The sequence below is a fragment of the Grus americana genome, chromosome 7 (assembly GCF_028858705.1).
Source record: "Grus americana isolate bGruAme1 chromosome 7, bGruAme1.mat, whole genome shotgun sequence".
NCBI lineage: Eukaryota > Metazoa > Chordata > Aves > Gruiformes > Gruidae > Grus > Grus americana.
This window is the reverse complement of record NC_072858.1, coordinates 27,019,588-27,043,448: the sequence shown is the minus strand read 5'-3', so window position 1 is coordinate 27,043,448 and position 23,861 is coordinate 27,019,588. Positions and strand designations below refer to the sequence as shown.

The 23,861-nt window shown below is 38.8% G+C and overlaps 2 protein-coding genes across 7 annotated transcripts in view; one reads left to right on the top strand and one right to left on the bottom strand.

Annotated features, from left to right (window-relative positions):
• Nucleotides 1-2,390: 2,390 nt before the first annotated feature.
• On the bottom strand, nucleotides 2,391-8,262 carry RPS24 (ribosomal protein S24). 3 transcript variants are annotated; one of them, XM_054831977.1, is made up of 7 exons: nucleotides 8,173-8,262; nucleotides 7,361-7,426; nucleotides 6,794-7,003; nucleotides 6,210-6,320; nucleotides 5,312-5,329; nucleotides 3,120-3,155; nucleotides 2,391-2,482 (listed from the first exon to the last, which is right to left on the bottom strand). In XM_054831977.1, exons 1-5 carry the CDS (start codon nucleotides 8,173-8,175, stop codon nucleotides 5,324-5,326), a joined length of 396 nt encoding a protein of 131 aa, XP_054687952.1. In that variant the 5' UTR covers nucleotides 8,176-8,262; the 3' UTR covers nucleotides 2,391-2,482; nucleotides 3,120-3,155; nucleotides 5,312-5,323. The 3 variants fall into 3 exon arrangements, with proteins under 3 accessions (XP_054687952.1, XP_054687953.1, XP_054687951.1); XM_054831978.1 differs by lacking the exon at nucleotides 5,312-5,329; XM_054831976.1 differs by lacking the exons at nucleotides 2,391-2,482; nucleotides 3,120-3,155; nucleotides 5,312-5,329 and adding an exon at nucleotides 5,369-6,086.
• A 516-nt stretch (nucleotides 8,263-8,778) lies between these two features.
• Nucleotides 8,779-23,861, top strand: part of POLR3A (RNA polymerase III subunit A) — a 35,781-nt gene continuing 20,698 nt past the window's right edge. For all 4 annotated transcript variants that reach the window (XR_008577878.1, XM_054831973.1, XM_054831972.1 and 1 more), the window contains exons 1-17: nucleotides 8,779-8,993; nucleotides 9,528-9,663; nucleotides 10,196-10,333; nucleotides 10,881-11,052; nucleotides 11,990-12,144; nucleotides 13,119-13,358; nucleotides 13,591-13,753; nucleotides 13,947-14,083; nucleotides 14,630-14,733; nucleotides 15,442-15,583; nucleotides 15,745-15,885; nucleotides 17,134-17,203; nucleotides 17,892-18,019; nucleotides 19,326-19,464; nucleotides 21,487-21,651; nucleotides 21,947-22,119; nucleotides 23,308-23,419. Coding sequence is in view for 3 of the 4 variants with exons in the window: in XM_054831973.1 (XP_054687948.1) it covers nucleotides 8,950-8,993; nucleotides 9,528-9,663; nucleotides 10,196-10,333; nucleotides 10,881-11,052; nucleotides 11,990-12,144; nucleotides 13,119-13,358; nucleotides 13,591-13,753; nucleotides 13,947-14,083; nucleotides 14,630-14,733; nucleotides 15,442-15,583; nucleotides 15,745-15,885; nucleotides 17,134-17,203; nucleotides 17,892-18,019; nucleotides 19,326-19,464; nucleotides 21,487-21,651; nucleotides 21,947-22,119; nucleotides 23,308-23,419 (2,359 nt within the window). In the remaining variant the exon portion in view is untranslated. The remainder of the gene's footprint in view (nucleotides 8,994-9,527; nucleotides 9,664-10,195; nucleotides 10,334-10,880; nucleotides 11,053-11,989; nucleotides 12,145-13,118; nucleotides 13,359-13,590; nucleotides 13,754-13,946; nucleotides 14,084-14,629; nucleotides 14,734-15,441; nucleotides 15,584-15,744; nucleotides 15,886-17,133; nucleotides 17,204-17,891; nucleotides 18,020-19,325; nucleotides 19,465-21,486; nucleotides 21,652-21,946; nucleotides 22,120-23,307; nucleotides 23,420-23,861) is intronic.

Below are 23,861 nucleotides of genomic sequence, written 5' to 3'. Positions count from 1 at the left end.
AGGAAGAGCTGCTTGTCTCCAGACTCTGGAAGCACCAAGATTTCAGATGACAGCTATTCAGCTGCCTGCTATTTTCCGGGTGAGACAACAGGAGAAAAGGATGACCACATAAACACAAAATGTTGCAGAAGAGTGGAAAAACTCAAATAGGGTGATCTGATTTGATCAGTTAATTCTAGATCACTTAATGTCATTTTATCCCCTTCATTTTTTGTGCTTAATGCCTCATATTGCAAGACAGGAGTACAGCTTATGATACATGGTTATAACCTAACCACACAACAAGGAGAGTCAATTGTTCTATGGCTTCACTAGGTATTTTTTGCTATCAATCTTAAATCATCAACATGGGGCATTAAATACCAAATTATGGCACCAAGCAATAAGACAGCCTATTTTAATCCATCTGCTTTGAAGAGCTCCTTACCTCATAAATGAGCTTGTAATAAAAAGCACATAAGACATTACAAAATTACCAAGGGAACCTTTAATGCTCCAACTCCAGAGCTAAGTTCCGCTTCAAGAAGTACATGCCCCCCGGAACAGTACTGTTTACTATGTCAAGTCAAAAAATCAAGGCTATGCAAGACATATACATTTATGCCAGCACTTACAGATCTTTTGTTGTTTGCTTAAAAACTAAGGTAAAGAGGCTTCTGAAAAGAGCAACTAGAATTTGTGCCAGCACTCTAGAGCTTTAAAGCAGTAAACATTTGGAAAACACTAACTGTATATGGTCTTCAATGAAACAGATGGTTTCCATTCAATTCAAAAAAGAACGAGTAAAACAAAAATATCACTTAAAGCCTCAGATCCTAAGCACAACTATTTTTAATGCATATTTTCAAACGAGTTGACCTCTTTGGCAGGGGACAATTTGGCTTTCTTTCAGCTTATTTTATGAAAAATTGCTATATTGTATTCGTATTGCTGTGTTCACATCACCCCCTAGTGATTGCTCAATTATATTCATAGCATGACTCTTCTCTCCTTTGATGCTGAACATTATGTACGGAAAGAGTTTACTGCAGGTATTACCTTTAAAACAGGTTTAGGTTCTAACCCCAAGCCTCACATGCAAAATGTTTGCTTCAGGTCCCTTACAATCTTTTCAGTTATCAGAAATTTACTGTCACCTAATCAAAACATATCTACAGACTCGAGGTCAGCGCACATACTGCATATAAACACACAAATCCCACTTTTAATACCTCCTAGCAATTCTTCAGAATGTAATTACTTACAACCTTTGGGAAGAACATACAATAGGTACCTATCTTTGAAGGTCTGGCAACTGAAAACGTTTTAACTTCCAAATGATTTCAGAATCAAAATTATTACTTTAGAAGCAATTACAGTTTCAGCATCCCCTTACTCTATCATCACCAGTTCACCTATGTTTAGAAAAAACTGGAGTACCTATCCTTTCACCAGGGCAACTGCCTTCTAAACCCAGTTAGTAACCTCAATAAAGGCAGAAATGCTACAGCATGACATACAGAAAGTTTTCTGTACAGTTAAGAGTGTGACGCTGCTGAATGCACACAATAGCAACCCCACTAGTTCAAGACTCAGACTGAAGGCACTAGAAAAGGCATTAAATGCTTTATCTATACTTATTAGATCTTGTATGGAAGTTAATAGAACAGTATCCCCTTCCAAACACTTTAACACTAACTATAGGGTTGTTGGTTTCCCCCCCCAACACTAGAAATGCCTTACTGTATTACAATATGCTGCCTCAGTAGAAAGGTAGTACAATTTAAAAATACTGTGCTTGGGTAAGAATCAAGTCAGAGCCTTTATCAGCACAGCTGCTAGAGCTGTCAAGTCTCAGTCCTAACACCTGCACCAGAATGCCCACGCTTCTAGTATACAGCATGCCTCATCCAGCCACTAATCCCATCTTAAATGACTCCTTTAACACTACCAGATGAAAAATCAGGGGTGTACTGCAGTTTGCAGACAGAGAGGCCCGAGAGTCTGTTCCAACAACTCAGGAACAAAAGTCATGCCTGACTCCATTAGCAAAAAACTTAATTGTGGAGGCACGCAGCTCTGAATATCTGTCTCCATGTTTTGTTCTCCCTTCAGCTATATTCTACAGGTCTATATATAATATAGGCAGTCAAACAAGCACATCTTAAAAGGACTTTCCAAACCACAGTTTGAACACTGGATGACAAAAGCATGCCTACCTCCATAAACACTGCCTGCTTGCAATTAGGTTGTACTCTCTGTAAAAAGCTCTGATTTGCTTAGAATTGATACTCAATACTAGTTTAATTATGAAAAGATTTTAATACAGTGCAAAACAGCACACCAATCTTGAATTTCTCAAACTTTACAAAATGGTAGCTTTCAAATCAAAACTAAAGGGCAAACCAGCATTTTATTGACACAGTTTATTTGATATTAAAGCCAGATGTGCAGCTTCTTTCCAGAATAATTCTCTCTGTACTTCTTCATACAATAATGTAGTCTGTAAAGGAAAAGACAGATCAGTGCCACATGATTAAAACAATTTTTATACTCATACATTTATAGAGCCTGAAAAACTGGTTCCCAAACAAGTAAGGTGAATCACACTGCCTTTCTTAAAAGTACATAAGGTTCAAAATTTTACAGTACTGTCATGGGAATAAACGAGAGCCTAGACCACACCATTTCTGTAGAAGAGCGCAACAATGTACAATTGCTTTAGCAGCTTTCTGTTTAAGACATTATACTCACTGCATCAGCTCCCAGATAGACTGTTTAAGTTGCTTTCAGAAGACAATAAAAAAAAACCAAGGTGTACTATCTTTTCCTTAGCATGCCTACCAAAGGAAAAATTTAAGCCTTGTTTACAGTAAGACTATATAATCAACAGTTTTAGCAACAGTAAATCTGAACTGCCTGATTTATTATTTCAGCCTTTATACTAATCAGGTATTGCATTTAAATGGAAGTTGCATAAATTAGCAAGTCAGCAGTAAGCATGACAGTCTTAAACTCTTACACTAGGTTTTGTATCAGCACAAGTACCACGGTCTTTGCATAAATCAACATTAGACCTATGTCATCATAATGACAACAGGCTACTGAACGTACACTTAAAAAGGATTCTGAAGTCATACCTGTTATCCATTTTCCATCTGAAATATGTTCATTTACTGAAAAAGAAAAAGCATTAATAAGAGAATAGTTTTATCAAAGTTTTACTACTGCAGAAGATGGAGCTTTGAGCTTTTTACTGACACTCCCAATATATTTTCGGGGTTTTTTTTCCAATTACCACAGTGAAATGTGACATGAAAACCTCCAAGTTTTGACTGTAGAGGCTGAAGACTTCAATCGCATGCATTCCCTCAAACAGGACCTAACAATATGTGTTCAGTGCTTAAGTAATACTCAGAATGCAACTGCATGTTCAATTATACCTACAGGATACAATGGTTTTAAAATGCTTATCCATCCACACTTCTGTTTGATCAAGTTTTTTTAAAAACCCAACATTTCTGTTGGGAAGGCTCACATTCAAAGGCTGTCACAACTACAGCTGTGACATTAAAAGGCAAGGCAGATTTTCTGCATTTGCTCCGAATGCAAACATTAGGTGAGGGGTATCCACATTACTTGCCGCAAACTTTTGAGCGAGATCAGCTAACCACAGAACAACAGAATATATTAAATAACACAAACTACTTTAAAATACTTCTCTTGAAACTGCAGGGAAAACAGTATGGGAATTCTGAAGGAGTGAGAAGTGAAAGGAAGCATCAAAGAAAACTTTTAACAGTCAGACATCAGCACTGTTGATGTCGGACTTAAAGAAAACTATTCGAGTATGATTCACCATTTCAATAGTTTTCATGACTACACGGTACATAACTCAGAACAATACAGACTTGCCTGAAGATGCCTTCAGAATCAAGTGCCTACACGTTTGTGAGATCAACGGTTTCCACAGATGGTGTAGGTGGACTCCAAAACATATTCCAAGACTTGTATTAAAAATTCCTCAACGTGGCTGTGGTAAAGGATGTTGAACCAAGCCACACCATTATGTTTAAACATGCATTTTTCAAGACAAAGCTTTATGACACAAGTGTATTCTGCAAGCTTTTTTCTGTGATGCAGCACAGAACTCTTCTCAACCAAGTTTTCCAGAAAGCATGTAAATTAATTTGTCTTTAGTTTAAGTCTAATGCAAAGACATAAAGAATAACAAAACGGATGAACAAATAAGATCTAGCCCATGCATACTTAGCAACTAAAAGATCATTTTAGAAGACGTGAAAAAAACCTCTTATCCAAAACAGTTTGCCTGCTACTGAGATCGGATGCTAGTCTGAGAGGCACTTGATGCAGAAGTCACATCTACTATATAGTTATCACAGCATGCAATCATGGTCTTGATTTCTAAAGTGTTTATGTGCCTTAAGAGAATTTCTATGAACTGGTCAGCTTTAGTAAATCAAGGGAGTGTCATTTAACTGTTTTGTATTAACACTCAATAACAGCTACCTTCAAGTGCAAAATTCTTGAAGGGAAGAAGTTCCTCCATACTACTAGTGTCAGTGCAACACTACATGACTCCCTTGACATTCACAAGTGTGTAATGCTAGTGTTACTACTCTACCAAATGCTAATCTGTGCTGTTATACTGTAAAAAATTGTAGAACTTCATTATTAAAACAGCATTAAAGCAGAAGGACAAAGGGCTCCAAATCTTATCTAGCAGTTCGCAGCAACAGTGGTTCACTTCCATCCAAAGATAATGAGAACCTCACTTACACACTAAGTGAGAAATCTAACTTCACAGAGCAGTCACTGTGGTTTCTGTCCTAACTTGGAATACTGTAGACCAATAGTTAAATAGAGTTTAATGCTGACAACTGTGCCATTTCCAAACGCTATCTCAAACACACAAAGCTATGATGTGACTTAAGTTTTCATACAGATGCACAACTTCTTTTACACAAAGGTCAAGTTACACATGCAATTGCACTGTACTACTTTGAATCAGAATTTGCGGTGTTTTGACGCAATGCCTCAATCAACAGCATTGACTTTGATTTCTTCTCATTTGGAATGTCTTACTTTAATGTTGTTTTACTAGTTTCAAAAATCTTGTTCGCTATTAGCTGTATTTTATTTTTAAGTTATACTGAATAAACTTCATTATATAGTTATCTGAACCCTTTACAGGGCGTAGCAAGTTTAAAACAAACATGCATGCAAGGCAGTACAGTGCTTTAATTAAAAGGATGGACACGTGTCTCAGTGATGTATAATTCAGTCACCACACCATGCTCATTCTCAGTACCTGCTAGATACTTCATTTCTGATGGAGAATTCCAAGAAAGTAGAAAAAAAAGCAAAAGTGAAGATTACTAAAGTTTGAGACGTCAAAGCACTTTAGTAGGTACAAACTTAAGCATCAGAGCCCATCACCTTGTGAAAATATCTGAAAAAACGCACTTAACTGCACAGCTTGCTTAGGATTTTTCAGAGGACAAAAAGCTGCTAAAGAGGATGACTGTCTTCACACCCAGGCTATCCCCCAGTTTTGTGTGTTTTTTTTGTTTAAAGATAGGGGAACACTGCCTCCCCCCAAACTACACACCTTACAAGCTTGTATCAAGTTCCAGCCACAAAATAAGAAGCTCCCACCAGGGAAAAAAACCACACACACACGCTATCTTGGGAATCAGTCACTTAAACCCAGGATAAAGCAGGCATTCTACCTTATTTCTATTTACACACTGTCCTCACTGCCTACACCACCACACATCCTTAACAAAATATCCTCTATAAATAACAGCATAAACAACAGTAATTTGGTGGAGTAAGCATTAAATATTTAGGTAGTTGAGTAACAAGGGTTAATTATCTGATTTGTATATTGCAAGGCTGAGTTACGAGATTAGAGCAATACTGTTAGATTTACGAAAAATTTTAACTTTAGTTCAAGTGACACATAGGAAACAATCATTTAAGAAGCATTGCTTCACATTGTATCAGCTAAGCTTGCAGCAGTGAGGAGCAAGACTAAGCTACTGAGCTGGTAAGAAGCTGTACAACACCACACAGATTACCTTCTGTTATCCAGTAGAACAGGTGAAAAAAAATGGAAAAAAACAACGTTATTGTGTTGAAGAACTTCTAATCAAGATTTCAACGGCAATATGCTCACTCTAACATACAGATAATTCTCATCCTACCTTCTTGCCAGCACCAACATTTGCCTTGGCTGTGCCCCTGACCTTCTTCATTCTATTCTTACGCTCCTTTCGCTGCTTCCTGGAAGTCTTCTTCTTTTCATACAAGCCATGCTATTAAAAACAGTTACAGTCACATTTAACATTGTTTCAGATAGCAACTCCTGAATTTAAGTTTTATTATTTCTGGACTCTTCAAATACTGTTTAAATTTGAAGTGTCAGTTAAGTAGTGAAACAAGGTCACTAGTTAATAAATGATTCAACACAGAATATAAGCAAAAAAAGTAGTGTATGTATCAGTCTCATCTTTCATACTTCTTGAAAACCTTTGATAGTGGTTAGTTATCTATTACTGCTAAACATCACCGTAAGATCAATTTTGCCTTCGCAATTCCCCATAATACACAAAAAACCCTTACCCTATTTCACAAATGCAGAAAGTAACCAATACTATTTTATGACCTCTTATTAACTCAAAGTACACCAACAATGCTTTCACGAAAATGTTTTATACATGTAAATCATGAACCACTAACTACTTCAAATCCATCCTAATTGTTTTCAAGTTACCAGAAAACAACCTACCCTGGCAAGCCTGTGTTTTGGTTCATTTTTCTTTGCATAGTCGAGGGAATCATAGATCATGCCAAAACCTGTTGTCTTGCCACCACCAAAATGAGTTCTGAAGCCAAAGACGAAAATTACATCAGGGGTTGTCTTATACATTTTTGCCAGCTTTTCCCTGATTTCTGTTTTGGGGACTGTGGCCTTTCCAGGGTGAAGAACATCAATCACCTGAAAAGGAATTTTTATATGTTTTATAAAAGCAAGAGAAGGTCAACATCCAGTACAACAGCCAGGTGCTACAGTTCCACCATGAGCTTAACAATTAAACTAACCCATCTTAGCAGCAGAAAGTACGATGAATTTCATGCAACTATTCCTAAGAGTTTCCAGCTTCAAGAGACAAACCAGCTCACTACCTCACCATCAAGATTTACCTTCAGCATGCATCAACACATTTATAGATATAAGCTCTTACAGTAAAAACTCTAGAGATTTTTAAACTCCCATACTTATAGTGGTTAAAGAACACCCACAGCCCAGAACCAGCAAACAAACAAATGAAGACTTTTTTTTGTGTTCTTTTACCATCTGCTTGCGCTGAAGCAGTCTGTTTGTCATGAACTTCCTGGTTCTGATGGTCACTGTGTCATTCTGCAGGAGAAGATACCAAGAGGTAACACAAAACAATAATCACAAGTACAATTCAAGCTTAACAAACATAGAAATAACACACAGTACAGCAACAGCCTGTAGTCTCTCCAATGCTGACAGTGAACTCAACCTAACCAGAGTGGTCCTGGGCTACAGGGAACACCCCTGTGAAGTACACTTTGCTATGTACTTGTGAGTACACATCAACTGATGACAAGCTCATCCTCAGTTTCCAAACAACACAGCAACATGCATATCTCCACCATTCTGAAAAGCTGAAGCAGCTTTTAATGAAATACATGAATTGCAAGCCCAAGTACTACAACAGTACAAGGCAAGCTTCCCTAACAAACCTACACACTACAGCTTCTGTTAGCGCTTTCAGACAAGAACAGCCACAACACTAATAGATGAGCACGACCCACAGCGTCCCTTTAACGTCTTGAGAAGGACGACGTTACACTGCTACCACCGCCTTACCGGCCGGCAGCACGGCGACCCAGCAGGCCCGGCACATGCCGCGGCCCACACTCCGGAGCTCGCCCCTAACAACCCGGCACGGAGGCGCGGCGGCCAGGCCGCGGGAGCCCCAGTTCGAAGCGGGAACGGGAGCCCCCACTCGATTTCCACCCATGCCCCCACAGGCCGCTGCAGGCAAGCCAGCTCATCGCTGCCCAGCAGCTGGGGACGCCGGCGAGAGCAGGATGGCAGCAGCCCAGGGGGGATTGCCCGCGCCCGACACTCACCATCTTAGCGGCTGTCTCCCTGCCAGCGAGCGAGAAAAGGAACGAAAACCGCCGCACAGCCAATCATAAGGCGGCGCAGGGGTCCTTCGTGCCGGGGGCGGAGCCGCGCGCAGAGGTGTTTATCCCGGAGCCGGACCCTGAGGACGGCGACAGGGGTGGCTGTTACGTGCCTGATGGGCAGCGTGGCCGCGGCTATTTGTGCCGGTGGGCTGTCGAGCTGTGGGTGTGCCGTGCTCTGCGCGGGCAGGCTCAGCCCTGCGGCCAGCTGCGTGGCGAGGCGAGCGACTCCCCTCGCTGTATGCTGCGGCAGGTCGCGCTGTGCGCTGGTGGGGGGCTGGTTTTGCTCTCCCGCCCCACTGCCCTGTCCTGCTCCCGGTGACCAGGGCCTGGGCTGGGGCTGCTGTGGGGAAACCGAACACAGAGCCGTGAACTGAGCAGGGCGGCACGGTTCCCGGCACCCGGGGGAACAGTGGTGTAACAGTATCATGGTGGGCAACGGAGCGCCCGCGGGCCCCGAGAGCGCTGAGAGTCAGCGTGCGGGGCGCCCGTGAGGAGCGGCCGGGCGGAGGCGGGGCTGCTGGCGGGGGCCCGGCGACGCCGGTCGCCCTCAGGGGAGGGCCCGGAGGCTGCCGCGGGAGGACCCCGGCTGTGCCCCAGCAGGGGGCGCTGCGGGCGGAGACCGCTCTGCGCCGCTGCCGCGTGGGCGGGCTCGGTGCCGCCGCGTGCAGCCCCGCCAGACGCTGCCGGAACGCCGCTGCGCCCGCTGCCGCCGCCGCCATGGTGAAGGAGCAGTTCAGGGAGACGGATGTGGCCAAGAAAATGTGAGTGGGGCAGCCGGGCTGGCTCCCTGTGCGGCGGGAGGCTACCGGGCTGCTGCTCCGCTGCCCGGGGCTGCGCCGCGCCCAGCGCCGTGGGAGCCGGTGTTGCTGCGGGGTGGGCCCGGTGGCTGCGGTGGCGAGCAGCGGAGATCCCAGCGTGTGGCACAACCGCTACAAAAGCACCCGGGAAGGAGTTTAATGCGCGGGGTGGCTGCTGTTACGGCCCGTCTCCTTTTAAAAGCCCTGGCGTGGGCCTTGGTTCAGGCTGTTGGCGAGGCTCGCCGGTGGCCGTGCGTGGGGGCAGCTGCAGGGTGGCCCAAGAACATCGACAGATCCCCCAGATATAAACCACCAACTCAATGCAAACAGCTCTGTTCTTTATAATTACCTAGACAGAGTCAGCTTCAGCTATACTGTGAAACAACTTAGCTTTCTTTGCATTGCTTTTAAATATATATATGTGTGTGTGTGCCTGTGGTTATAAGTATTTCTGTATATATATGTGCACATACATACATGTGAAATTTCCCATCCTAGAAGCCACATCTGTTTTGGCATGAAATCTCCAGAAGAGATGCGTCAGCAAGCTCACATTCAAGTGGTTAGTAAAAACTTGTATAGTCAGGACAACCATCACTCTCCACTGCAGTATGGAGTCCTCGACCATCGTATGGTGAGAAACATTTTTTTTTCCTAGACCATTTTTTTAGAATTGCCTGAAGTGGTCAAAAATAAGTTGGGATGACTGAAATTTGTTGCTTATTCAACATATGTGCAAATGTGTCTCTGTTTGAATTGCAGAGACTGTCAGTTGCAGTGACAGGTACTTTCTTCATGCTTTTGGATGGATCAGGAAAACATTCTTTTGAGACAGGAGATAAGTTCTTTCTGCCTAGTTGTTGGGACACCCAGAGACATCTATCTACAAAATATCATATTGTAGATTAGTGGGCTGTAGTTCAATTGCAAAATCTGTATGGGTTAATGTCACTGGTTTTAGTAGGGCCTGCCTGTGAAAGACATTTTCCTTGAGGTTTGGAGTGACTATAATGCTACTGATAGGCTTCTGATGCTGGGAAAAAGGAGTAAGTGCTGTGGGTCTGCTGTCAGGATAGCTGACTAGCTTAAGAGTTGTTGTCTTTTCTATGTATTTGGTTAGTTAGAGCTAATTTTTTTTCTATGTGTGTGTTTCTGTCCTCCCAAAGGGAACCAGTGAAAAAGACCGTCCCTGTGAAACCTGTGGAAAAAATCTAGCTGATTGTTTAGGACATTATGGGTACATTGACTTAGAACTGCCCTGTTTTCACGTTGGATATTTCAAAGCTGTGATAGGTATCCTGCAGGTAAATGCAATTATGATTTGTTATCAGTTTCTAGTCTAGAAAAAGGAAATTATCAAACAAGATGATGCTTGAAAGAGTAATTGAAAAGACCAAAATAAGGTAGTATTATGAATTTTATTTTTATGCATCTTGTGTTTTGTAACATAAACGCATCTAAATACCAGTCTTAGTGATGTAAATGCATCTGGTTTATTCTATATAATCTCAGACTGATTAATTTAATTCTTTATATTTCTGTAGTAGTTTGAATTAAATGTATGGAGTATAAATTGCCTTTTAGGGCATCCCAGTAAATCAAAGTTCTGTTTGCTTTATATCTGGATTTTTAAGATCCAGCAGAGCTTAGATAAGCATTTGTCTCATTGACCGTATTTTTTTTCATGTACTTTTTTTCATGTATCACAGCATATGAATTGGTCTTTCAACCAAGACCATTGCATTTCCTTAAAAAAACTGTGCTCTGTTAAAGAACTTAAGTTATAGTAGAAGATGTTACAGCTCTGCATGTGTCTGTTAACAACTGTGCTGATATGCGTTTACGTTTAAGATGATCTGCAAAACCTGTTGCCGTATCATGTTATCGGTGGAAGAAAAAAAACAATTTTTGGATTACTTGAAGCGACCTGGCCTTACATATCTTCAGAAGAGAGGACTAAAAAAGAAAGTGTCTGAAAAGTGCCGAAAGAAAAACACTTGTCCTTACTGTGGTGCCTTTAATGGTGAGTGTTGGCATTAGCAGTTAGTGATAGTTATCTACTGTGGTGGTTTTTACCTTGGTGGCTGTAATATGCATCAAAATCTGAATACCCTTGTTTGTTCCACGGCCAATGGGTGTTCTCTCTGGCCTTTATTAAGAATCAGGTAATTGCATTTTCAGTGCCAAGCACCTGCTTGCTCCCATTTCATTTATGTGGATAGAGTCATTGTGCTAGTTGCTTCTTTTGTTTCATGTGGTATCTCTTCGTGGCAGTAACCAATATTTGATTCTTGAATAATGGAGAAAAAATCCTGTTTAACATCTTTTTGAAAATATTGGGAGCTATTGTCAGTGATCGATACCTTAACTTAGAAGCATTTGTACACTTTTACTTTGATTGAACTTTATTTTTCATTGTTATATTAAATTATCTTGTTTAATACTAGATGTGTTTGTCATCCTTTAGGAGGGTATATTCTGCAGTTTGGCAGTATTTGAGCTGTGATGATCTTGAGTTACACTGGACTTCCTTCTTTAGGAAAGAGTATCTTAATAAGATTTCATATTGGTTTTTCAAAATACTCTTTTTTTTCTTCACGTATTCCGATCAAGTGATACTGTTCTTAAAGGTCTTGCAGTGCTATAGATTCGTAGTGGATGGTTAATTCATAACTTAAAATTTTACTTTTTTAACTCATGAAAATTTTGTGTTGGTTGTTGTAATGATCAACAGCCAGAATAGAGAGCTGCTTCATTGTAAGTGTCACATGTACAGACAGGGGCATAAACAATAGGCATTTACAAAATTAAGTGGTAGGTCAGCATGCTTCAGTAAAAAAAAAAAAAAAAAATTGAGTTTGGAAAGCACTTGTACTAGTCTGTGGAAGCTTGGGTGGGGTTTTTTTGTGTGTGTGTGTTTTTGTTGTTTAAAAAAACAGCCCATGTTTATTTGCTTGCAGGAACTGTGAAGAAGTGTGGTTTGTTGAAAATAATACATGAAAAGTACAAGACCAATAAGAAGGTGGTAGATCCAGTAGTATCTACTTTTCTTCAATCTTTTGAAACTGCCATAGAACATAACAAAGAAGTAGAACCCTTACTGGGAAGAGCTCAGGTGAATTTTAGTATGACTTAAACTTTCTGCTGGTTTTTGTGCTTGAAATAAAACTCCTAAAAGGTTTTCAATGCAGCAGCTTAAGCCTTGTGGTGATCCAGGATTTTCATATGTAAAAAAAACACTTGAAGAATGTTTCTATTTTTTGCAAGAATGTTAACTTTGCAAAAATGAGAAGTTTAGTTTATTGGTATGTTCTGATACATAGCTTTTGGCCTGTAAGGAAGGGGGATACTCTTGGTGCAAAAAACTTCAATAAGCTAGAAAAGGGAGAAGGGCCCATAGAAGCTCTACATGTACATCTAGATTTACTGTAGCTCTGAGATTATTACAATCCACAGGATTTTTTTTTCTTCTTCAGAAGAACTTAATGTTAAGAAGGAGAAAGGAGACTTAATTGCCTGACCTTGTTTCTTTCTGCTTTGCATTGTGTGCAGCTTTGTTTCCTTCTGCTCTTTGAAAGCTGGGAAGATCCTGGAGTACATATTTAGACAGAAAAAGTAACAAATATTTGGAGTTTCTTATACTGCAGCAGTAGCTGTACTAAGAAGAGAGAAATGATTTGTGGTTTGTTTTGTTTTTTTTAAAAAAAGTCTAGAAAGTACTGTAATTCATGTTAGTTCCTACTAAGAAAATGATTACAGTGTACTGGAAGTTTGTTTTAAGAGGTTTATTGAATTGCTTTGACAAGTAACTATGAAATACTCTCAGTTAACTGTTTAAAAAGAGTAACACGATGAGAAGTAAACACTGTATAAGGAGAAAAAGAAAGGAAAGAAAATAGCAAGTTAGTAATTGAGATGCTAAAAGCATCTGTTGAGAGTAAAACATAGTTTTGTTTGCATTAGTAGTTATTATCTATTTGTCTTTTTTAAATACTTTAGTTTTGAACAACCAGGAAATGAAGAGAGGGGACAAACGTTGAAACTGTTACATGATGGCTTGTTCTCCTCTCTCTCCAATGGATTTTGTAGGAAAACTTAAATCCTTTGGTAGTATTGAACCTCTTCAAAAGAATCCCAGCAGAAGATATCCCTCTGCTTCTAATGAACCCAGAAGCAGGCAAACCTTCAGATTTGATCCTCACACGACTCCTGGTGCCTCCACTGTGTATCAGACCCTCTGTGGTGAGTGACTTGAAGTCTGGCACCAATGAAGATGATTTAACAATGAAACTGACAGAGATAATTTTCCTCAATGATGTGATAAAAAAGGTGAGTCATCCTTCAAGGTGGAAATGTTTTGCTCGGTTCTCTTGTGAATAGGCTTACGCTATAGCAATATGCATCGTGATATAAATTATCTCACCTTTTTCGTTCTAATGTATGAACATTTTTTTTAACATTATTTTCAAAAGAAGAGTTGTATTCATATCAGTAAAACCTGTGCTAGTTTAATATGTGTTGTTATGTTTATTTTCTGAACTGGATGACTTATTTTGTTTAGCATAGGATATCAGGAGCCAAAACACAGATGATTATGGAAGACTGGGACTTTCTTCAACTGCAGTGTGCCCTGTACATAAACAGTGAGCTCTCGGGAATTCCTCTCAACATGGCACCTAAAAAATGGACCAGAGGTTTTGTTCAGAGACTTAAGGGAAAGCAAGGTTTGTCTAGGAAGTTTTCAATTTTTTTTTTATTAAGCCACAAGTATTTGCTATTCAAGAGTGTCTCTCTGCTACTATTGCGTTGTGCATCAGTGATGTACTTCGAAAGATTTTTTGAATGTGCCTTCTTAACAGATAACACTTCAAAATTGACTTTTTTACAAAAAAGTTTTCACTTGCTTATTTTTGTTAGGTCGGTTTAGAGGCAATCTCTCTGGAAAGCGAGTGGATTTCTCTGGCAGAACGGTCATTTCACCTGATCCTAACTTAAGAATAGATGAAGTAGCAGTGCCTGTTCATGTTGCTAAAATACTAACCTTTCCTGAAAAGGTAAGTAGTGTAGAACCAAAACCTTTTGTATGCCCTCTTTTTAAAACCAACTATCAGCATTGTCCTTCTTTATAACCTTACTACAAAAGGGAGGTAATGTATTATTTTTGTTTGAAATGTCATTCAGTGACACTTTGCTGTTTCTGTTGCCGCTGGTAAATGAAGGTTGTACTATCAGATAGATGCAAATACTGCGAAGGTATATGGTGTAAGGAGCAACATATCAAAAGAGAAGAGTTTTACTTGTTATTTTTTGAACTCATACATAGCTTCATGTGTTTGTTGGTTTATCTGAGGAGTGGTTGGGTATTTTTACTTCTGAAGTTGCTTCCCAGATTTTTAATTTCATTTTACTCCAATGTCCTGCTCTAACATTGGCTTACATTTTCCTTCTCTATTCCCTCCTGCCTGTTCCCTTCAGCAACTGGAGGCTGTGAGGGGGATTGTCAGTTGAGCCTAGAACTTGAAAATGCAAAAGCCACCAGCAAAACCAAGAGGTCCTGAAATGTGTTTCATTTGTTTCTGATTGAAGTCTTTATGCAACAGGTGAACAAAGCAAATATTAATTTTATGAGGAAACTAGTGCGTAATGGTCCTGATGTTCATCCTGGAGCCAACTTCATACAGCAAAGGCACACACAGATGAAAAGGTATCATGCTTATCTGTAATGATTCACTTTTTATCTCTCTCCATCAACTTGTTCTTCGTGCTGTGTGGAAACGGTTGTACCTACAGGGATTAAAATTTGGGTTTAGAATCATTTATAAAGGTCAGTAACAAAAAAAAGTCATTGTCTCCTCAGGTTTAGTGTACAATTTCTTTTTAGATAATCTGTTGGATTTAAACTTAAGTATACATACTAATGATAGTGAACTGCAATTAGATTTTTTGTTTGTTTTTTGTTTGGTTGGGGGTTTTTTGTTTGTGACTGAGTCTCTCTTATTCGGAATACAGACTTAAATGAAAATAGCCACAAAATGGCTGGTTTTCATGGGAGAGCTTATATGCAGTCAGTTTATGGGTAGTAAGAAATTATAGTACGAGTGAAACTCCCTATAGTCCCTGATACAATTGAAGCAAGTTCTTTGGTTTTATAAATATACTTTTTTCTTACTTGTTTTACTGATAACTGTAGCTTTGTTAACTAATGCCACAAATACATTAATTATTTAAAATAGCAACAGGGTTGATGTTTAATGATGCAATCCACACCAGTTTTGTCTTCTAGTTATTGTAGTACAAATACTCCAACATTTAATGGAAGAACTTGAATTATAAGGACAGAGTTTATTTTCAGTTGTCTTTACATCTTTCTGACTTTATTTTTTCTGACTCCATTGTAATGTGTTACTATAAGGTTTTTGAAGTATGGAAACCGAGAAAAGATGGCCCAGGAGCTGAAGTTTGGTGATATTGTGGAGCGACATCTTATAGATGGTGACATAGTCCTGTTCAATCGACAACCCTCTCTTCATAAGCTGAGCATCATGGCTCACATTGTAAGTGCGCACACAGCCTAAAATACAGGTAGTGCATCCCTGACCACTAGGTGGTTTAACTTTGCTGGTGTTTTTCAGGCATATCATCTCATCTTTTATCACGCTTGACTACATGTGCATCACTCTTTTTGGTTTGTTGTTGTTGTTGGTTCTTTTTGCAGGCTAGAGTAAAACCTCATAGGACATTCAGGTTTAATGAATGTGTCTGTACACCATACAATGCAGACTTTGATGGAGATGAGATGAACCTTCACCTTCCTCAGACAGAAGAAGCAAAAGCAGAAGCACTTGTTTTAATGGGGGTATGTCGATAATGTTGAGGTTGGGATTTTGCTGGTGACAGATGGGCTGAGCCCTGTGTATCTTAACTTACGTGTAAAATCTGAAATATCAGAACTCCTGAGTATGGATAATGTGAGATGGTGCGGCTGCCTGAAAACTCTGCAAAAGGAAATTTAGAATAAATTGGGACTGTTACGTAGTGGTGATCTAATAGACTTGTATTTAGCATCCATGAAAAAATCAGTGGGTTTAAGTAATTAAATGTCACTAGTGTGTTTTCTGCCTAACCGTCCTTAGTGATTGCTACCAAAATAAGGTGGCTCTGTTAACAAGCAGATACATACTTTGTTTTCGGTCTGACAGCCCAGCAATGGCAAGTGGTAAGACCAACTGGACATGAGGCAGCAATAGTGTGCTTGTACAGGAGAAGGCAGTTTACCAAAAAAGGCAGGAGACAGTAGGCTCTTAGGGCAGGGGAAGAAAGGGAGAGGGGAGGGTAGGTAAAGAGGGATCTGATGGTTCCAGGCATTGATGTGTGATGTGAAAGTAGAGTCAGTAGCAACAATCTGGAGGATTTTCCAGTATGTTGCTCCTTTAGGGTGACTGAATGCCACTGCTATTTCAGATGTACCAACACAACTGTTGGCTGTGGCGTCTATTGACTTGCCAAACTGATTTGGGAGCTTAAAAAGAAAATTCCCCCTCACATCGCAAAAGTGGGTGATTCACGTTTGTGTGGGCAACACAAAATTGTGCTGTCTACGTGGGGGTCATTAACTGGAGCAGCCATCTGAGTATGGCATGAGAAGATGGGGCTAGTCGAAGTGGCTAGCTTGATGATTACGTATCAGTAGGGACCACACAACTTGCAATATTTCACTAGCTCCCTGTAGTGAGCATAACCTATTTTGTCCCTTCTCAGGTTCTCAAAGCTAGCTTGTCTTCCCTTCCCTGTCCTGTTTGCACAGTAACCTACCAAACATATCAAGTTGATTGCAACTTCTGCTTTGGAAACAGAATATCCAATTTCCAGTAACTATTCTCACGTTATTCCTTAACTGTCAATAGATTTGCGTGGACTGTAGTGAACTGAAACTTCTAGTTTATTTTTTCCATCTTTTTGAAGACAGTTGTACTTTGTAGAATAACCTTTTACCATTTTTGCTAAAATAACTGTCTTAAATGGTAAGTTTCCTTCTGAATACCAAATGAAATATTAATGTTTTCAAATGCATATTTTTTGTTTGTTTGTTTCTTGTATTATACAGACTAAAGCAAACTTGGTAACACCAAGAAATGGAGAACCACTCATTGCTGCTATTCAGGATTTCCTCACAGGTGTTTATATAAGCTTATTTTAAAGCTGTGTGATTTAACAGTTGTTCCTTCAGAATCGCTTCCCTCTTTTCCAGAATTTCCCTATATTAATTAACAAATTTCTCCTTTCACACGTCAAAGTGATATTAAGAAAGTAAAGCCACTGCTAGTCTGAAATATAATGATGTCCTCGGAATCTCTTCTGATGCCATCTGTTTTTGTAGATGCAGTTATTACCTTTTGTGTATGTTTTACGGTGTTTCTCCAGCAGAAAAAATGAATGTTAGGGATCTTTGTTAGGTAGACAATGTAAACTGCTTACAATTATGGTAGAGGAGTTGAATTGATTAGTCAAAAATTAGTTTTAACTTACACTAAGTATCTTCAAGTTTCCTTAATTCTTTGGGAAATGTCCGATGGAAATAAGGAAGGAAGTGTACAAAAATTAATGTCAAGGCCTTATTTTTACCTATGGGATAGAGTCTGAGAGGGAGAATAGATTATAGAAATGCACTGGTTTTAATTTTTAGAAATCTGAATGTGGGGCAATTAAAAATTTCTGGGAAGGATTTACAACTGAAGCTGTCTATTGTCATTTTGCGTAGTAAGTAGGTAACTAGTATTAGAATGAAATTGATATGGAATATGCAATAGCTTTTAAAGTTCATCTCATTTTAGTCTGTCACATTAATAGTTTTTTACTTTCTAGGTGCTTATCTTCTTACATTAAAAGATACCTTTTTTGATCGAGCCAAAGCCTGTCAAATTATTGCTTCTATCCTGGTTGGTAAGGATGAAAAGATTAAAGTTCGTCTTCCACCTCCAGCAATTCTGAAGGTGTGTCAAACTATTGTTTTTAATGTTACTAAGACTTTCTCTGTTGTGTGTTCTTGACCCATGGTGATGTTGTCAACAGAGACAGTTCTTGTTTTCTCTGACATTAGCTTTGTATGAGATTTTGTGTTTGTAAAGTGCAAGGATCAGATTTCAGGGTCAGAGCTCTTCAGGAGTTGTTGGATGGTTCCTTATGCTGAACAGAGGAAGCCTTGCATAGTGCTGTCCAGATGCAGGGTTTCTTCAAGTTTCAAACACAGCTGTGCTACTATTGTCTGCTGTGAGACAGACCACTTGGCTGATGATCATCAGTTGAAGATACATCATTCTTCGTAACCTCACTGTTACTGGCTGTGCAGACTAATACAGGGCTAATTGGAGAAACTATGTTATTCCTTGCGTGCCTTTAATGTCATGAAATGCTCAACGGTTCTAGGTTTCAATATCCCGAATTTAGGAGATGTTAAACTTGGGAAATAGTATGCTTTAGTTTTTAACCTGGCGATGTGTTAAAGATTAAAGAGAATGAGTGCTATGTGATTTTTTTTTGTTGTTTTGTTTTTTGTTTGAGGGTTGGGGTTTTTCTGTTGTTGTTAGATCATGTACACAAAATATTTATTATGAAGGGCAGAGTATTTGTGTATTTGTCACAAACTTTGAAGACAGCTATAGTATTATTTATTAGATTAGGGTCTGTTAACCCTTCATTCACATATATTTAAGAGTGTCTGTATTTGATTAGTTTTGTATTTAAGGCAAGCAGTATTGTTTGAAGAGAGTTTGGTACTAAGTTAGTGTTTACGTCTTTTTATATCCTTTATTTAATTTCAAAACAAGAAATGTAATATTAGAGAAATTCAGAAAGTGAAATTGAAATACCAATTAATAGTACTATTATATGAATTTTTAACCTCCTAAAAATGTAAACCAAAGACACTATATAAAGTAGGAGTTATAAATGCTGCAACGTCTTTGGGAAATGAAATGACAGCAGCGTATTTTTTTAAATTTTTTTTTCCTAATCATAAAGGGAAACATGACAGTAAGAGGGACCAGTAGAGCATGTTTCTCTAAATACATGCACATACATATAAAGCATAACCATTCAGCAGTCAGTGTTTTCATTTCTATGATAGTGCATAATGCTTGCCTGTTCAAAGGAATGCCACTATGCACTTCCACAAGTGTAGTTTATTATAGAAAGATTCTGTATAGAAAACAATCTTCCAATTAAATTCTTGCTTGTTGTTTTATTGTACTTGTAGCTTAAACTCTGTAATCCTAATTCTTGTCCTTTTGTTTCTCTAAGCCTGTAACACTCTGGACAGGAAAACAGGTTTTCAGCCTCATTCTCAAACCCAGTGATGATTGTCCTGTAAAAGCCAATCTACGAACGAAGGGCAAACAGTATTGTGGCAAAGGGGAAGACCTGTGTCACAACGATTCTTGTGAGTGACACTTCCAAAGCTGTGTTTTGGAAGACTTCAAAGAAACTGTAGCTATTGTTTTGCTGAGTTTGTTCCTGTTGAGCTCACTGTAGGAGTTAAAGCGGTACTTCACATAAGTATTCTTGAAATGAAAAATAAAATGATGTAGTTTTTCTCAAAAGTTGAAGTCATGCCGAACACCAAAGAAAAGACTTACAACCAAGTCTTTTCTTGTAATAAAATTTCCTTTGTATGATGCTAGGCTTGTCATGATAATAGCATAGTATTTGAAGGTGAGAGAGAGATAAAAGCAAGAAGCATAGCAAGTGATTGTGCAGAGGGTAAATGGAAAACATTTAGTATATTAAGTGGGGTAGTGATACAGAGATTAGAAGTCAAACAGTGAAAGGACTTAGGATATGTAGGGAAGATAGGAATCCCTAGGATACCAAACCATCTGTATCCTTCCAGTTAGAGAAATTAGAGTCGCAGATGGAATGCAAAGCAGCAGGGTTGAAGAGGCTGTAGGAGATGAGCAAGGCTTTGCTTATTGTTAATTTACCATTCACGTGGTAACAGCTGGAAAAGAACTTGAGCAGGCAGGATTAGCTTGGCTCCTTGCTGCTCAGAACTGTGAGTTAAGGAACCCAGGGAGGAACCATTGGTATATAGTAATTTTGTCATGCAATGTTGATGTGCGAAAGGACAATTAGGACTCAAATCCACTCTACAGCAGACTTTGAGCAATTTCTGTAGAAGATAGGATGGCTCTGTGGTTGTGAAGTTGGTTATAAACATGGTGGCACGATATTTTTCAGCCTGTAAGGAATGTGGGCTGAAAGGCAACAAAACAATCCTGTTCACATTCCTGTGAACATAGGCCATGATCTTTGCACTACAATCTTTTCATTTTAGGAGGTATGGGAAGAATTTCTATTTTGAGTTTGACAGTAGCAGAAGATGCAGAAAACTTCTGGATTTCATTCATGGCTGTGTTGAGTTCTCTGGGAAAACCTCATTTCTGAGGCAACACTAATTCTCTTCAGAAAGTTCTCTGCAGATTCTCCAAAGTCTCAAGAAATCCTGGTATCATATTTTGATTGTATATAATAAGTGATAGACCACTTACTATATATGGTCCAATATGACGATTACCTAAATTCATGTTGAAAATATTAGGCATAGAGTACAGTATGCAAGCATATACAGCATTCTGCATGAAATGGTTTCAATTGGATCCATCTACATATGCCAGTTCTTTGAAAGAAAGATGCGTAATAAAGTTGAGGATGAACATATATTGTACTGCTTTCATAGAAAATATGTCTGAAGTTCATGTACAGAAGATTCTTTTTAGTTGTGTAAAGGCTAAAGCTTATAAGGGAGATTCAGTGCCTGAAATAGAAGGTTCCTAATGAAGCAAAAGGAAGTCATCTAAAAGAGGCAGTGTGTACAGGCCCACAGGTAAGACAGATGTCTTTGATATGATGTCCTTGATAATTAAGGAGACATCTGAGTCCAGTGTGTCTTATAAATTTAAGCTGTGCCTCTAGAGGTGGTTGAGTTGGACTAATTATCAGAATCTTTGAATAAGAGAACTGTAACTTCACTTCTGAAATTTTGTTGCTCTACTTCATAAATAAATAAATAACTGGTTTATTCCGCATGATTGAGGACTTTATTTCTGGACAGATAAGATTGATTGAAGACTTTGTTCCCACTAATGAAGTGAAGTTTATTTTTAGATGTTTAACAAAAAGGATTATTCACGGTGTTTCTCACAAGTCTTAAATTGGATGCAGTTACCTTTCTAAGGAGGAAGGGAAATAAAATTTAACTTAAGTTGGTAAGGTTAGGTTGTAGGCTGTTCCTCTAAAGTACTTTACTCATGCACTCCTACAGATACATTAAATGTGTCTTGGGGTTTTGTTTTTCTCATGAGTAGAGCTTTTATTTAAAAGCTCTGATTTTACTGATTACTAGAATAATTACTAGGTAATGTTTTAGAAAAACAATGAATTCTTTTCGCCTTTTTATTTCTAGATGTCACAATTCAAAACAGTGAGTTAATGAGTGGCAGTATGGACAAAGGAACCCTAGGTTCAGGATCCAAGAACAACATCTTCTACATCTTGCTGAGAGACTGGGGACAGGTAGAAGCTGCAGATGCCATGTCACGACTAGCTAGACTTGCTCCTGTCTATCTTTGTAAGTAATGAGAGAAGTACGTTTCCTTGTGAAATAGTATCTTAAAGCAGCAATACAGAGCTATCAGGCAAGATTTTTGCTTCAAATATGATGTACTATGTTAAAAAAAGGTAGATTAGTTGTGAAGCTGACAGAAACAGTGAAACAACTGATTGTGCTTATGAAGTCCTTATGATGGTCACATGATGGGAGGAAAAAAAATTCCAAATAATAATATTTCCTGGTTTTAATTTGTTTTCTCTATATGAGATAGAGCTGTCAGGGGTTTTTTTGTTTGTTTTTTTTTTAATAATAGCTAATCGTGGCTTCTCAATTGGAATTGGTGATGTAACCCCTGGGCAGGGCCTGCTAAAGGCAAAGTATGAGCTCCTGAACGCTGGCTATAAGAAATGTGACGAGTATATTGAAGCTCTGAACACTGGCAAGCTACAGCAACAGCCTGGTTGTACTGCAGAAGAGACACTAGAGGTAAAATTTTTAATTTAAACCATTATATATTTAGAGTACAGACTTCCTGAATATATTTATGTAAACTGTGAACTTCAAAGATGTCTTCTGAAACCTAAAAATATGAGCAAATAGGGTCCCTAGGTAAGCAACTTTAGCTGAGTCTTGCTAGGTTTAACATTTAGATGCTTGTATACTAAATACTAAACAACTAAGATCCTCCACCCCTCTCTCCTGGCTGGAGGTATTGGGGTGACCTACAAGAGAATAAAATTACATAGGTAATTGGAATGGGGTTAATGACACTTATCAATATTTGCTAATAAAGAACAGTAACAGTAAAGAACCTAATCCAAGAAGCAAAACATTCCTGTAGTTATAGATCTGTTTATGTGCAAGTGTTTTCTTGCTCCTTATTGGGGCAAAAGTTAAGTGGACTTTGGTTATGCAAGGTTCTTTTTCCTGTAGAAATTTTGATGAAGAGCAATGAATGTTGCCCAAAAGCTTACGGACAGGGACTTAAAGTCGTCAGCACTATTTTGATTTTCTCTAATGGTTTTATACATTTGTTGTCTTGGCTAGTCAATGTCTATTTTTTACCTTTCAAAAAAGTAGAAGGAAAAAAAGAAAAAGCAAAACCCAGCAGCAACAAAAAAACAACCAGAAAACCCCACCCTATGATGAAGTACTACCACGGTTGTCCAGTTCAAAGTGGCACTCTGGCTGGAAGAAGTGTCTTGTGATCTTTTCTACTTTTTTTCTTTGCAGACACCTGTGTATGTCATAGTATGTTTTTCTCGTACGGTTGTTATTTTCTTAACAATTAGAGATACCAGCATTGTATTCTCTGAAAGCAGTGCAAAAATACTTGGTTTTTTGCTTTTGGTGGTGATTTTTTACATAGCACAAAGAGACTTAGAGCTTAGTTCAGTGCTCAGTTTAGCTTAAGTTGGTGCTGCTGACAAAAGAGGTTGTCATGTCCCTGACTACCCCTGTCTTAGCCCAACAAAGACTTCTTGTGCAGCAAACTGCAAAGTTATACAAGTTAGAAGTTAAACTCATTTTACCCAAAGCAAGGTCTAGGTTTCTTTCTCTTTATTGTATTTTGAATTCCCTTTGACTCCTGAAGGTATTGCTGGCAAGCGGTAGAGTACTGCTTGTGTATGGTATTTTTAAGAAATGCTGAATTTCTGAAATCTTGGATTTCAGGCCTTAATCCTTAAAGAACTCTCTGTTATCAGAGATCACGCGGGCAGTGCCTGTCTCCGAGAACTGGACAAGAGCAACAGTCCCCTTATCATGGCTCTCTGTGGTTCTAAAGGTAGGCATAGCTAAGCTTTGCAAGTAGATAGTTTGCTGCATCCCTGTTTTCAAAATTATGTGTTCTGCCTTTAGGGCTTGTTTTATACAGCCAGTTGTGCAAGTATTAAATTCATGTCGTATAGATTTGAAGTGACTCCTCTCAGTAACTACAGGTTGGTATAGTTAATTAAAATCAAGCTGATGTGCTAGTTTTTGTATCTTTAAATTTTTAGTACAAGTTGAAAAAACATCCTGTTGGAACATTAAATGTTCTTAAGACTTGAATTAATTCATCAGCAAAAAAGTTTTCAGTTGCATTTCTCGCTTCAGGTATCTATATCACATACAAAAATCAACTGGAAATGATATATTAAGAATTGGAACTAATATTTCAGCCATCTTCACTGCTATGTTTCTGAAGGACCACCTGTGTAGTAAATATTTGTTTTATACTCAAATTC